We start from the raw sequence: 14,306 nt of genomic DNA, 5'->3' as shown, positions 1-14,306 counted from the left end.
TCTGCATACCTTTTGCCTGAAGAAAGGATCACTGGTGAAAGCCCAAGTGGCAACAGCACTTTCATGGCAACTTATCTTTCTGATAATAACTACAAAAAAAAAAATGCTAGAAAACAAGCATCCAGCAGCTGGTAGCCAAATTCAACTACAGTTTGTGAACGATATTCAGTATGGCAAATCTAAAAATACAAACATAAAAAAAAAAAAAAAACCTAAACCCACTAATTCTTTTCCCCTTAAGCTTAACCACTAAAATAATAAATGGGATTAAGTCTTGGATATCCTAAGACCCTAGTACCTCATTACTGTGGAAAAATAAGAATGCAAGCCAGAAATTCTCCCTAGATCCAAACAATACATCTTACTTGTTGACTGACAGTCTAGAAAGGTAGTTGAAGAACATGTGCTCATAAATGACAGGCTTACTGCACTCCCAGGATTGCAATGCCATCCAACGCTATAAAATGTCTATTTGTTAAGTCTAATGACTAGGCTCTTTATCTCAATCCGCTATCTCCTGTTACCAACACTTTGAGCACAAGCCCTAGACGGCACTTTCACACTTATATCTGAGAGATAATTTGATTTCCTCCAAATCTTTGATTTTTTAAACATGTGGTGCTAAAAAAAGTAAACAAAAATTATCTTTAAAAAAAAAAAAACTAAAGTAAAGAATATGTAAGTGGAGAGTAACACCAGCAAAAGAATTGCAACACTAGAAATAACCTACCAACTATAAATTTTAAACCCAAAACAAGTTGGATATTTTTAGTAATCTAGAATTTCATCCAGAAAAAAAAATTTTTTTAAAGACTATGTAAATACCATTTGGAGTCTCCTATTTTTAATCATAATAAATTCTGCATTGTCAATACTGGAATATCTGTATTGGAACTTTCAATAATAGGTTAGCTTCCTCCTGAGATGCTCTTTGCATTTGAGCATCTCCTATCATCACTTGATAAGTCCTAAGTTTGTGAACTAATTTTAATTTTACTAAACTATTACAATTAGCCAAGTAAATATGCTGGATAAAAAATTACTGCATTTTTGAATAAAAACTCTTGGAAATTATCCAACTCACTGCCTGCCCTCCATGCCACACTGGTACACAGGGGAGGAAAAAGTACACACGCCACACACGCCACACACACACACACACACACACACACACACACACACACTACAGTTTTCTATGCCTTTCAAATGATGGAATACAATTCATTTATGTTCTTACCAAAATACCTGATAAAGATACCCAGAGGAGTACACTTATGATGACACCAAGTACTGTACAGAATTGTTGAATCACTATATTGTACACCTGAAACTAATATAACATTGTATGTCAACTACAGTGGAATTAAAATAAAAAAACAATAAAATTTTTACAATTGTTTTAAAAAGAGAAAAAGTAATCTAAAAAACATTTAAAAAGGACACCCACAGGAGAAAGATACCAATAGATTAAAAAGAGATAGGGCAAGCTTTAGCAAAGAATATATAATGAGTAAAAACATACTTATTCTTCAAATTGAAAAATCTGCCAAATAACATTTTAACCTTGTTTTTCAAATTGTCTGCCAAATACCTTTTGCTTTTAATTAAAATGGGTCTTTCAAATACAATTCAACAAAACAAAACTAATTTTATTAACAGTAAGAATATACAAGTCCATGTAATTTTCACAAGAATATAAATTACATTCTAGTTGTTCAGAACTGCATATTGTTAAAAGAAACCATCCTACAAAACACTCCTTGAGTACATTAATGACTTTGGCTCAATAAATTTGATATATAAAGAATGGTATCACTAATATAATAGTATCCAGATCAAAGAAATTTACTTATTTGAGAAGTCAGAAAACTACTGACTCTGAATCTTTAAGCTACTTTTCAAGCTTTTATTTATATACTTAAATCCATCTTCTTTTTAAAGCATATTCCCAAAATACTTAAAAAAATACATTTTAAAAGTATGTTCAAGTCAGTAGTAATCCATTTGTCACTAAACTAACATTTATTGAATGTCTATTATGTGCACAATAAGGGGAATGGATAAAAGGATAACTTGATACTTCCCGCCCTCAAAAGAGTTGACAATCTATCAAGATAAACCTGCAAACCATGATTTCAATTACTCAAGAAGAGCAATTTGGCATGATGTAGTAAAAATCTAAAAACATACATATCTTTTTTTTTCTTTTTTTTTTAAAGATTATTTATTTATTTATTCAACAGAGAGAGAGAGAGACAGCCAGCAAGAGAGGGAACACAAGCAGGGGGAGTGGGAGAGGGAGAAGCAGGCTCATAGCGGAGGAGCCTGATGTGGGGCTCGATCCCATAACACCGGGATCACGCCCTGAGCCAAAGGCAGACGCTTAACCGCTGTGCCACCCAGGCGCCCCTGAAAACATACATATCTTAATTACATTTCTAGGTATAGATCCTAGAGAAATTCTTACAGATAAGCGCAAGAGACTTACCCAAGGATTTTTACTGCAACACTGCCTAAAACAGTAAAACACTGGAAGCAATACAAGTATCCTCCAGTAAGTAAGGAATGGATCAACAGGAGATATATACCTATATAGAACACTAACAGTTACAAAGGATGAATTACATATTCATTATGGCTAGATGTCAAAAACAACTTAAGGGCGCCTGGGTGGCTCAGCCTATTATGCATCTGCCTTCAGCTCACGTCATGATACCAGGGTCCTGGGATGGAGCCCCACCATCAGGCTCCCTGCTCAGTGGGAAGCCTGCTTCCCCCTCTCCTTCTGCCTGCTTCTCCCTCTCCCTCTGCCTGCTGCTCCTCCTGCATGTGTGCTCGCTCGCTCTCTCGCACTCTATCAAAAGAATAAATAAAATATTGAGGAGAAAAAAAAACAACTTAAACGTAAAAATGCAGGGTGCCTGGGTGGCTCAGTCGAATAAGGGTCTGTCTTTGGCTCAGGTCATGATCCTGAGGTCCTGGGATCCAGCCCTGCATGGGGCTCCCTGCTCCACATGGAGCCTGCTTCTCCCTCTCCCTCTGTCTGCCGCTCCCCCTGCTTGTGCGCTCGCTCACTCTCTCTCTCAAATAAATAAAATCTTAAAAAAAAAAAGTAAAAATGCAAACTGTAGGCTGATAAATACCTTGTAAAAACAGATATTTAACAATATGACATCAGATATAAACTATATATAACTACAAACTAAACAATACTATACTGTTCATGGTATCTATTATATATGTTAAAGTTTTCTTTTTAATTTTTAAAGCATTCCCAACAGTGGGAATGAGATGGGGAGCAAGACAATAGAGACTTAAAGTTTATTTGCTTTACTAATTCAAAAAGAAGCAAATTTAACAAAATGTTAAACAACTGTCAATGTGTAGATGATGGGCATACAGATGTTATCACTCTTTTTGGTATTCTGTATTTTTCTTAATTTCTAAAATAAAAAGTACAAGACCCCAAAATTTTATCACATTTCACATTTGCTAAAATCCCATGCTATAATCCCCATTACTTAGAGACACACAAATTCCTTAGCATGACACTCAAAAGTCTTATCCTGGTTCCAACCTTCCTTTACAGACCCAAACGTGAACACTTCCCCCACTGCCCTGCCTATAAAACTAACCTTACTTTAACACCCACAACATATTAAACATTCCACATATTTTCCCAATGCCTTGTCTTTGTTAGTGCTATTTCCCACAATTGCAATCACCCCAAAAAATGTTCACCTGCACCATAATCATCACAGCACCATATACTGTTCAAGACTCAGTTCAAATGTCACCTACTATTTACGGGATTCCCTGATTCTTCTCTTATCTCTTGTATAAGTAACTACTTTTGTAATTGGCATTTCCATAGCACTTTTATAACTAGACATGGATCTCCTCCCTTTAGCAGTATAACTTAATTTCTCAACACTTCTCGTAGAGCCGCACATGCTAGGTATTCAAATATTAAATGAATTGAATGAACATCTGAAACAATATTAAGAAAGAGAACAGAAAGTTACCAGTTCACTGATTCATTCAAATTTCTTTTAAATCTGGACAAAAATGAAATGGTATTTAGCTTCTGAATACAAATTCCACAAAAAATATAAAATACTATGCTTTTACAAAATAAAATATTTTGCATAAAGAACACGATTCTATTAAATTATGTTCATATTCATATAGGATTAAGATGAATATTAAATGCCATCTTTAAAACAGCTTTCCTTTGATAATTTTACTAATTTTCCTGGAAAAGATTTCAATATGTCTCCAGTGGTACTTCCTCTGAAATCAGTTATCATCCTAGCAAAAAGATCTGCTTTTTTCTGCTCATGCTAATAATTAACTTCTTCCTTTGATGTCTCACAGCACCTGTCAGTAAGTGCTTTAAAGGGGGATAATGTCTTTTGGAAATTACTGCATGGTTAAAAGACAAATAGTTTAGCTCCATCTATGATTTCCATGAAAGGGCTTGAGGACAGAAGTTTGGGTATCTAATAGATCTGGGTTACAATCTTGACTTTGACACTTACTTGTTACTTAACCTCTCTAGGTGTCAATTTCCTCATCTGTAAAATAGAATAAAAATAGACTGCCTCATATGATGGTTTTGAGGATTAATTATGTAAAACTGCATACTGCCTGGCACATTACACTCAATAAAAGTAATTATTAAATATTTTTAAATATCAACAAGTGACAGCAAAAGCCTGAAATGCAGCATTTAATAATAAGATAAAGTTCGGTATCTTTAGGTCACCTTCTTTAGAGTGCCACATTCATTCACCAGTGTTTAGTAGAAACTGCCACTCTAGATGTAAGTAAATGTCTAATCCATTAAGAGAGGAAAGGGCGGTGCCCCGGTAGCTCAGTCCGTTAAGCATCCAACTCTTGATTTCAGCTCAGGTCATGATCTCGGGTGTGAGATCAAGCCCCGCATCAGGCTTCACACTGGGAGCATGGTGCCTGCTTAAGATTCTCTCTCAGGGTGCCTGGGTGGCACAGCGGTTAAGCGTCTGCCTTCGGCTCAGGGCGTGATCCCGGCGTTATGGGATCGAGCCCCACATCAGGCTCCTCCACTATGAGCCTGCTTCTTCCTCTCCCACTCCCCCTGCTGTGTTCCCTCTCTCGCTGGCTGTCTCTATCTCTGTTAAATAAATAAATAAAATCTTTAAAAAAAAAAAAAAAGATTCTCTCTCTCTCTGCCCTCTCCCTTTGACCCTCCCCCACTTCTCTCCTTCTGTAAAAAAGAAAAAAAAAAAAAAAAGAGGGTTAGGGACAATGAAAGCAAATATCTACCCAAGGAGATCTGGAAGTTGAAATGAGTATTTAGAAAAGGGAATCCCTCAAAAATGTAAATTATTTAAGTCTGGGGTTACAAGTACATTCACTACACAAGGAGTGTTTGAGAAATGAGACAGAAGAAATGCAGTGGGGGAATTGATGGGAAGAGGGGGACTAAATCTCTTAATACATAACTCTAAGTTGAAAAGCAAAAGAGTCAGGAAACACAAGCCTAAATATAATGCTGAATTAGCTACTGCTATTTAAACTCTGATGCAAATGTTTACCTTACACCCCCCAGCTGATGATAACATGGCCACCAGTGTATTTACCTAGCTGCTGCAACAACCTCAAATCACACCAAGCAGCAAAGAGGAATGAAACTGTGAATAGCTTAAGGGTGAAATCAGAATACAGTAGGTAATATTAGGCAGTGACAGCCCAATTCAAATTTGTAGACTCCAAAAAGTAAACTCTGGAAGGAAGAAGTAAAGTAACCTTTATTGAAGACTTCCTATTTGTGGGACCATAAAACACTTTTGGTGCTTTACTCTAAATCTCATTTAGCCTGACGCTCACAAGAACATGTTTGAGATAGCATTATATCCTTTCTGCAAAGAAGGAAATGAAAGCACAAAAATTAAGATAACTAACCCAAGTCACATGAGTAAGAAACAATAGGATCAAGGTATGAACTGAATTTGGTTCAAACCAAATAAGACGTTTGCCTCAATCACCCCTCAAAATGCTTACAGCCTATAAGAAGGCCTGAAGAGGTAAATTCACACATGTAAACATCCAAAAAAATAATAAAATGAGAAACAATAAAAAACAATATCATAAAAAATGTCATGGCAGCAAAGAACTCTATGAGATGTCACGTAATTATAAAACTAATAAAGTAACAATTCATCAGGCGATTGAAAAAATAAAAGTTCACGATTAACTTTCAGGACATCAAGTTTTAACCAGGAAACATTTATTACTTCCCTAAAACTTTCTAAAATCGATTCATAATACATTACTACTTTCTTGGTAATTCAGAAACCTATACTAGTTCGCAACCCAACTCTATAGAGTAGAAGGTGCAAAAAAAAAAAAAAAAAAAAAAGACTAAATAAACACAACACATAAAGATCTAAATAAAATATACTGACCCACATAGAAGCTATTTTTGAAATAAATTATAACATCCTAGTACTTTAAAATGTCAGGTTGTGTAATAATTGACAGATAATCCATCTGACCCCATCACAACTGAATAAGAAGCTGCCCAAAGAGCTTCTCTGTCCAAATTTTAGTAAAGAAGCAGAATCTGGAGCAAGAAGAGTAAAGAAGCAAAGAGAATACATTTAAAGAGATGTCTAGATCATCAATAGCTGTACACACGAACTAAATATGACTTAAAAATAACTTGGTAGCCAGTACTACACAAAAGTGACATAAAAGCTATCACCAGAAGAATGGAGATAGTTGTATACGATATGCTAGAAGCTCACGTAGTTGCATTCTTCAAATCCATTTCTCAAATCTACACAACAGATTTACAGCAAATACAAAATACATCATGGTGCTTGTCTCACTCAAAAATGACTAAAACAGAAATCCATTCTCTGAGGAAGATTTTACATGTAAGCTCTCAATTCTTTACCTCACCATAGCTCACTGAGTCAAAATGTAAAGTCATGTCCTCACTTTCCACCTGAATAAAATTTCTCCCTCTGACAAACACAGGAATCCTTCCCCTATAGTTTATCTTACTTAAATCTGTGCCACAAATAAGAATGTTCAAAGAGCTTTCTATTTCGTGTAAAATAGCAAGTTTATCTTGTAACATTCTAGATGCAACTAATATTTCAAATTTTTTAAAGAAATTTTCCCACTAAAACCACCTAAAGGACAAAAATTAAGAATAAGCCATAATACCTGCAGAAACTATGTACAAGCATTATATCTTTATAGTTCTATCAAGGACAGAAAAGCTATGTCACTGAAATATACAAAGACAATGCTGCCATCTAAAGGCCAAGACAGAATATGAAAAATACGTTTACTCAAATACTGCCAATATATAAAAACAGTCAATTTGATATTTTAAAGTCAGCAAAGTTTACACTTTTAAAGAAACGCTATGCTATGATTATTTTTAGACTATACAACGAAGCTCTAAAGCTCTTGAGAAGATACAATATAATAAGAGAATCAGCAATAATTTCGTTAATGATCAATATCTGTACAGGCCAAATTCTGTTGGCAACCTTTCAGATAGGCTGCATTCTCCTAAATATCTCTGTTAGTTGTTAACTTAAAAAATCTGTCCTATTTAGGATGTTTAGTGATATCTCCTGCCAATAATTACATATGCAGTATAATTTTATAAATATATAAAAGTATATAAATATTATTTGCCTTTAACCAGACTGCTATTATTTCTACTCACCCCATATAAAATATTGTTGTTAAAGGACTAATAATAATAGTTCTCAGAGTGAAAATACCTGAACTACCTAAAATTACAGCTTTGTAAGAATTCAAATATTTCTCATTATTTCATAAATTCTAAAACTACAAAGCAAAGCTCCAATGGGAGGATAGTTATCAATAATTCAATTGCTCAGTGCAAAGAGCTCAAATGATTCTAAGTTTCCCTTTCTAGAACCTTAAATTGAAGGAACTTTATTGAACTGAACTTTAAGATTTAAAACTACTTCAAATTTCCAATGAAATCAAATGTTTACTGAGTAATACTACATACAAAACTGATTCCCTTAGCATTTAAGTATATAACATCTTTTTAATGGACCACAATATTAGGGAAAAACAAATGTGAACATAACTAGAACCTTCAAAATATAGACAGTTAATTCCTTTGGGAAACTACTGACTAAAAATTTTCATGTGTTAAGGAAAATGTTTCTCTGTGTTTATTCAACAAGTAAACAAATATTAACTACTCAACAAATATTCACATTATGTGAAGAATATAAAAATTCTAAGTTCAGTTTATCATCCTTCAATTTATCTTGAGCATAAAATGGAAACCAAAACACGACAAATACAGACAGAATGCCATAAAAATTACTAGTTTTTTTAGTGCCTCCTATGGGTTAGAGTTTATATTACACAATTTAAGGACATGTCCTTTAATTCTCAGAGCTATACCCTGCAAAGAAATAAGTATTAATAATACGGTCTACAGAGGAGGTTCACAGAGCTTAAGTAACTTCCCCAAAATCACAAAACAAGTGAGTGAATACCACGTTTTAAAAACTCACTCTCTCTGACCCGGAAGATCTCATCCATTCTACAAAATCATACTGTTTTTAAAAAAATTATTAAATTTATATTAAATGTAAAGAGAAATGTGAAGGATTTCTACTATATAATTTCAGAAGAAAATACAATTCTATAGGCAAATATAATTCTATATAGTAATAAAAGCATTCACTTTTAATTCATAGTGCTTTGATTTTTCTAACTGGAATCTTCTTTTAAAGTAGCATTATCGGGCGCTGGGTTAAGCATTAAAGGTCCTGGGATAGAGTCCTGCATCTCACTCCCTGCTCAACGGGGAGTCTGCTGCTTCCTCTTCCCCTCCACCCCTCAAAAATAGATAAATAAATAAAAATTTTATAAGATAATAAAGTTGCATTATCTCAGGGTGCCTAGGTGGCTCAGTCAATTAAGAGTCAGACACTTGATTTTGGCTCAGGGTTGAAGATCGAGCTCCACAGCCAGCTCCGTGCTGAATGTAGAGCCTACTTAAGATTCTCTCCCTCCCTATCCCTCTGGCCCTCCGCCCCCACCCTCTCTCAAATAAATAAATAAATAAATAAATAGCATTATCTCATTTGAAGTGCTGATACTTCTAGAGACCTTTCAAAACTTACATTAATTTATGAGATATATTTATTATATTTTATAAACTAATTCCAAGGGGCAACAAAAAGATCTCTTTATTTGGGGATACAATTGAACAGCAGGTCTCCTTTGTAAATATGCAATACTACCTTGCCTACATTTTAAAGTATATTCTCAACATTGAGAAATCTACCAGTGCCTTCCTAATGGCAACTTTTTCTGTTAACTTATACTATGTACCTATGTAATTTAAATTTAAATTACATACTATGTATGTAACTTAAAAGATTTGGAGTATTACTTAACCATTACAAAGAGTGAAGTTCTGATACATGCTACTACATGAATGAACCCTGAAAACATTGTGCTAAGTGAAAGAAGCCAGACACAAAATACCAAATACTATGTAATTCCATTTGTATGCAATGCCTAGAACAGGCAAATCCATAGAGACAGAAAGTAGGTTACCAGGTGCCAGGAGCTGGAAGAAGGGGGAATTGAGAATGACAACTAATGAGCACAGAGTTTCTTTGGGGGTAATGAACCTGTTCTAGAATTAGTGATGATGATTGCACAGCTTTGTGAATATACTAAAAACCACTGAGTTGTAACACTTTAAAAGAGTGAATTTTTTGGTATGTGAATTATTCCTCAATAAAAGAAAATTAAATGGTTTTAAACATATATCATACATTAATTGTGAATATATGTATGGGCTTAGACTATAAAATCTATATAACTACCAAGATTATCTGCCTCAGTTTACTAAATCCCATTTTTCACCATAGTAAGTGAAAGGCTCTATTTCACATGTGTACATCTTCATTAACAGTAAAAAAATTCTAACGACCTAGAAGTATTACTATCCCTAGGGAATCAGAAGGAACAACAACCACATACTTATATTTAGCAACTAAATATACTTTTTCCAATTGACCTGAGTTAGTTCACTGTCAGAACTTAGACAAAAACATATTAGCATATGCTAATGAGGAAATTTTAACATGCAAGTACCACATAAAAGCACCTACAGAGTTACAGGATCAATTTCTAAAATTATTGTTTTGAGAGGATTCTTGCTTTAAGTAGTATTTGCCTCTAAACCACCAAAATAAGCGGATAAACATTTATAAGCTAAGTTATAAGGAAATCAAAGGTTAGAAACAAAATAAAAAACACAAGGATGGTAACAAGTACTTACTAATTTGTTTTCCTGCATGTATATTCTTTGTAATTTCAGACAGCCCTTAGCTATGACGATCATCCCTTCATCTGAGATCTTGTAACACTGGCCGAAATGAATATCTTTGAGTTCTCTGCACTTTGAGCCCAGCTGTAAACAAAGAGATTTGACTGAATGCTCAGAAAATAACATAGACAACATACTCCGAGTGGGATTTCCATGTAATTTTTAAAAATAGCCATATCAAAGTTAAATATAAACTACTTTTAAAATAAAACAGAATGTAGGCAATCTGTAAATTAAAACAGTATTGTGTAAGCCTTACCATCTTCTAATTACTTCCTTGCTCAGCTACCTCATACTATACGCCTACCCAAGGTGCCTAGATTCCTTAATATTTACCTCAAATTCACATTTTTATGTCTCTTGAATCAGTTATATTGTTATACTTGTGGGGCCCAGTTCCAAGGAATAAAACAAAGTTCCAAGAAGTGAGGCAAGGGTCTAATGATAGAAAGAATATTTAATTCATTAGATTCTACTTCCACTTCTGATTACCCCAATCATTTCTCTCCATCAACTCACTTATTCTGTGAGAGAGAAAAAAGTCTGAATATGCTATAGATGATATTTTAGAGTACTTACTTACATACGGTAGTGCATAAACTGAAAACAAAAGGACTAATGGTTCCCTGACTAAAATCCCAAGCGTACCTTAAATAGTTACCAAACAGGTGAAATGTTCCCATTAAAACCATCAAGTATCACAAAGAACAAATTACATACATTTCTTTTCAAAAGCTACAGTGGACATTAGATGATCAAAACAAACTACAAATGAATGCTGTTTCATGAGTATTACGTATGAATAGAGTCATTTTAGAGCTAAAATAAGAAACTTATTTAGTAAAACCTATATATCAAAAATTATCTAAAAAAATTACATTAAATAATAAAACTCAGCGTCAGCAAGGATTGGAAGTGTGCAATATACCACTGGTAAGAGCGTAAATTAATACTAAAAATCTTCCCGGAGGCTACTCACCATAAATGAAAAATATGACTCAGCTTTACCAAAAAATTAACTACAGAGGGATAGATAACTGGATAGATTACGCATACTAAAATGTTAATTATAGGGTGGGGGATGGGTTAAATGGTGATGGGGTTTAAGGAGTGCACTGTCATAATGAGCACAGGGCAATGTATGGAACTGCTAAATTACTATATTGTACACCTGAAACTAACATAATGCTGTATGTTAACTAACTGCAATTAAAATAAAAATGTAAAAGAAATACAAAAAAGATGTTAATTATATAATCTAGGTAGTGGGTATATAGGTGCTCACTGTAAAATTCTTTCAAATTTTCCATATATATAAAATTTTTAATAATAAATTGTTGGAATTAAATAAAAGTATTTGGTTAAGATTTAGCTATAAGAAATTAGCAAAAGGGATTTTTTAATAGTAAAATAGAAAACCTAAAGATACAAATTACAGTGTTTTCAGAAAACAACATTATACAGCCATTAAAAATGACTTGACAAAAATGAAAATTTTACAAAAGTTTTTATAATATAATCCAATTTTTGTAAACAAATTATCCATATTTAAATATACATATGTGCATATGTGTATAGAAAGGAGACTGAAATTACACCAAGGTGTTAACAGTACTTTTTTCTGATTAGTGCAGTAATACATGTTTTTTTTCTTTTCTGACTATCAGTCTTCTCACATCTTTTTAAAAATAAATGTTACTTTAATGATTAAAGAAAACTTTCAAGTTTTGTTTCAAGTAAAGCAACAATATGTGAATTCAGTTATATTTCCAGGAGTACTGATATAGTTACACTATGTTATGTCATCTAGGCCACACTATAACCAATTATATATTCCACCAGAAATGTAAACTCCATGAAGATAGAAGTTTGCCTCCTAACTAACTATCCCTGGCACCCAGTCTCTTATGCTTAACTTAGCTGATACTGAGCAAATATTTGCTGAATGAATGAAAAGTCTGATCCTGGTTATGCGATGTAAAGAGGCCTCTTTGAAAAATGGACGAATATGGGAAACCATGATTATGGTCTCATACACCACCATGTTCCAGTTAATTCAGGAATTCTAAACTGGGTCCACAGGTAGACTTCAAGGATTCCAGGAAAGCAGATGAGAAAAAAGGAGTACACTTTAATTTTCATACTATCCTCTAAATGAACTCTAGCCTTTGCTTCACTTATTAATGTAAACAAAAAATCACAATACGTTAGCAGTACACGTGACTTTGTAAACAACAAAAATCAAAGATAATTTTATATAATATTACTGCTGTTGCAGGTATCATCAAAATACCATTTTTGTTCATCAGTATTCATTATATTCATTAGATCCACTACCAGATCTTATAATGCATAAAAGCACATATATTTCAAGAATAAATATACCATGGCACATTATTTACACCTAAAAAAGCTGACTCCAAAGCCAACAGTGGGGAAAGTATAAAAGCAACTTGATAATCACCACAAAACTCCTCATAGGCTCACACACATCTGGCATTGAGGGTGCAGTTCACATTAAAAACACCAGGATTCTTTAAAGTCTAACTAAAGAGTAGTTAACCATTCAGATCACCTCCTCATCACTGCAAAGTCCACTCTCCCACAATAACAAAAAGACTGGAGTTCACTGGGCTGAGTAAAACACAGGGTTTTTGGACCGGGGTACACCATGCATAGCTGACAGCAAAAGCATACTGCTGAAAATGTGGGGATGATGCGAAAGTTTATAAGGTGAAAATGAAGAAATTCAAATAAATAATTTTCTATAAAATGTTCCAGTATAAAAAAGTATAGACTGAAAAGGCTCACTTATATGTCCAGCACAAATGACAAAAACAGATCCATGGCAAAGCAAATTAACACAAAACGTCAGAATTAAAGAGTATAAAAAAAGATTCTACAGACTTCCACAAACAGATTTCATACAAAGGATTAGGATTAAAAAGGCATCAAACTGCTTACTGACAACACTGAAAGAAGGCAACAGAGCAATGCCATCAAATTCTGAAGGAAAAGTACTTCAAACCTAGAATCCTATACTCAGGATTCAGGCTATGAATTAAGTGTGAGGATGGAAGAGAGACATTTTCAGACATGCAAGTTCTCAAAAGATTTATCTCCCGTATATTCTTTACCAGGAAGCTACTAGAATCTGTGCTCTACAAAACGTAAGGATACACCAAGAGAAAGAACGTATGACATCTAATAGGATATCTAAAACAACTGCAAGATCAGGAAAACCTCAAGGATAATGGTAAAGGTTAAGATACTCAGATGACCATTAATGCAAGAGCACTTGTATGCAAAAAGTCCAAAATGGAGCCTTCAGACTATCCCCAGAAAATCTGCTATAAGATATATTTGACTATCTATCTACATATCAATATACTAATGGAACTGTAGAAAAACATTTAGCTCCATTTGTCTTAAGACCATTAAAGATAAGTAAACTAAAGGGGACAAAAAGATATTTATTAATTTCAATAACAAAATTCTATAGAGAAAAATAGGTACATAATTATAAAATGTAAATACCAAATACTTATTTAATCAAAATTACAAAAGAATTATGTTGGGAGGATGAGAAAATAGGAGACAAGGGTAAGTAAGCTAATTTCTCCTCTTCCATAGCAAGGAATCGGCCTAGATAGTCTAAAATGGATAAATCAAGAAAATACAGATGCGCTTCCTTCTTTTGAAGAAAGTTCAACTAGTTTAATTCCTTGTCTCTCCACTGATTAGTTTGTGTTTAATGCGCTGGACATGTTCAGCTCATCTCTATCCTTCTTCCCCTGGAAACAAACTGACACGGCAAACGAGCATCCCTTCTACATTTGCAGGCCACTCTGTTGGTCTGGCTGAGCTGATGATGAGTGGATCCGCTGGCCACACTCCAGAGTTG

At 33.9% G+C, this 14,306-nt stretch overlaps 2 protein-coding genes across 3 annotated transcripts in view; one reads left to right on the top strand and one right to left on the bottom strand.

The window, feature by feature from the left end:
* Positions 1-14,306, top strand: part of LOC123799258 (uncharacterized) — a 490,917-nt gene that overhangs the window by 222,528 nt on the left and 254,083 nt on the right. The window lies entirely within an intron of this gene.
* Positions 1-14,306, bottom strand: part of FBXL17 (F-box and leucine rich repeat protein 17) — a 484,579-nt gene that overhangs the window by 430,059 nt on the left and 40,214 nt on the right. The window contains exon 4 of one of the 2 annotated variants that reach the window (XM_045808274.2): positions 10,355-10,486. The exons of the other annotated variant lie outside the window; for it this stretch is intronic. Coding sequence (XP_045664230.1) covers positions 10,355-10,486 — 132 coding nt within the window. The remainder of the gene's footprint in view (positions 1-10,354; positions 10,487-14,306) is intronic. 2 annotated transcript variants of the gene reach the window in all.

The sequence above is a fragment of the Ursus americanus genome, chromosome 5, assembly GCF_024610735.1.
Source record: "Ursus americanus isolate L20-20 chromosome 5, mUrsAme1.1.p, whole genome shotgun sequence".
Lineage (NCBI taxonomy): Eukaryota > Metazoa > Chordata > Mammalia > Carnivora > Ursidae > Ursus > Ursus americanus.
The sequence above is the reverse complement of the archived record's forward strand: the minus strand, read 5'-3'. Positions and strand labels throughout refer to the sequence as shown.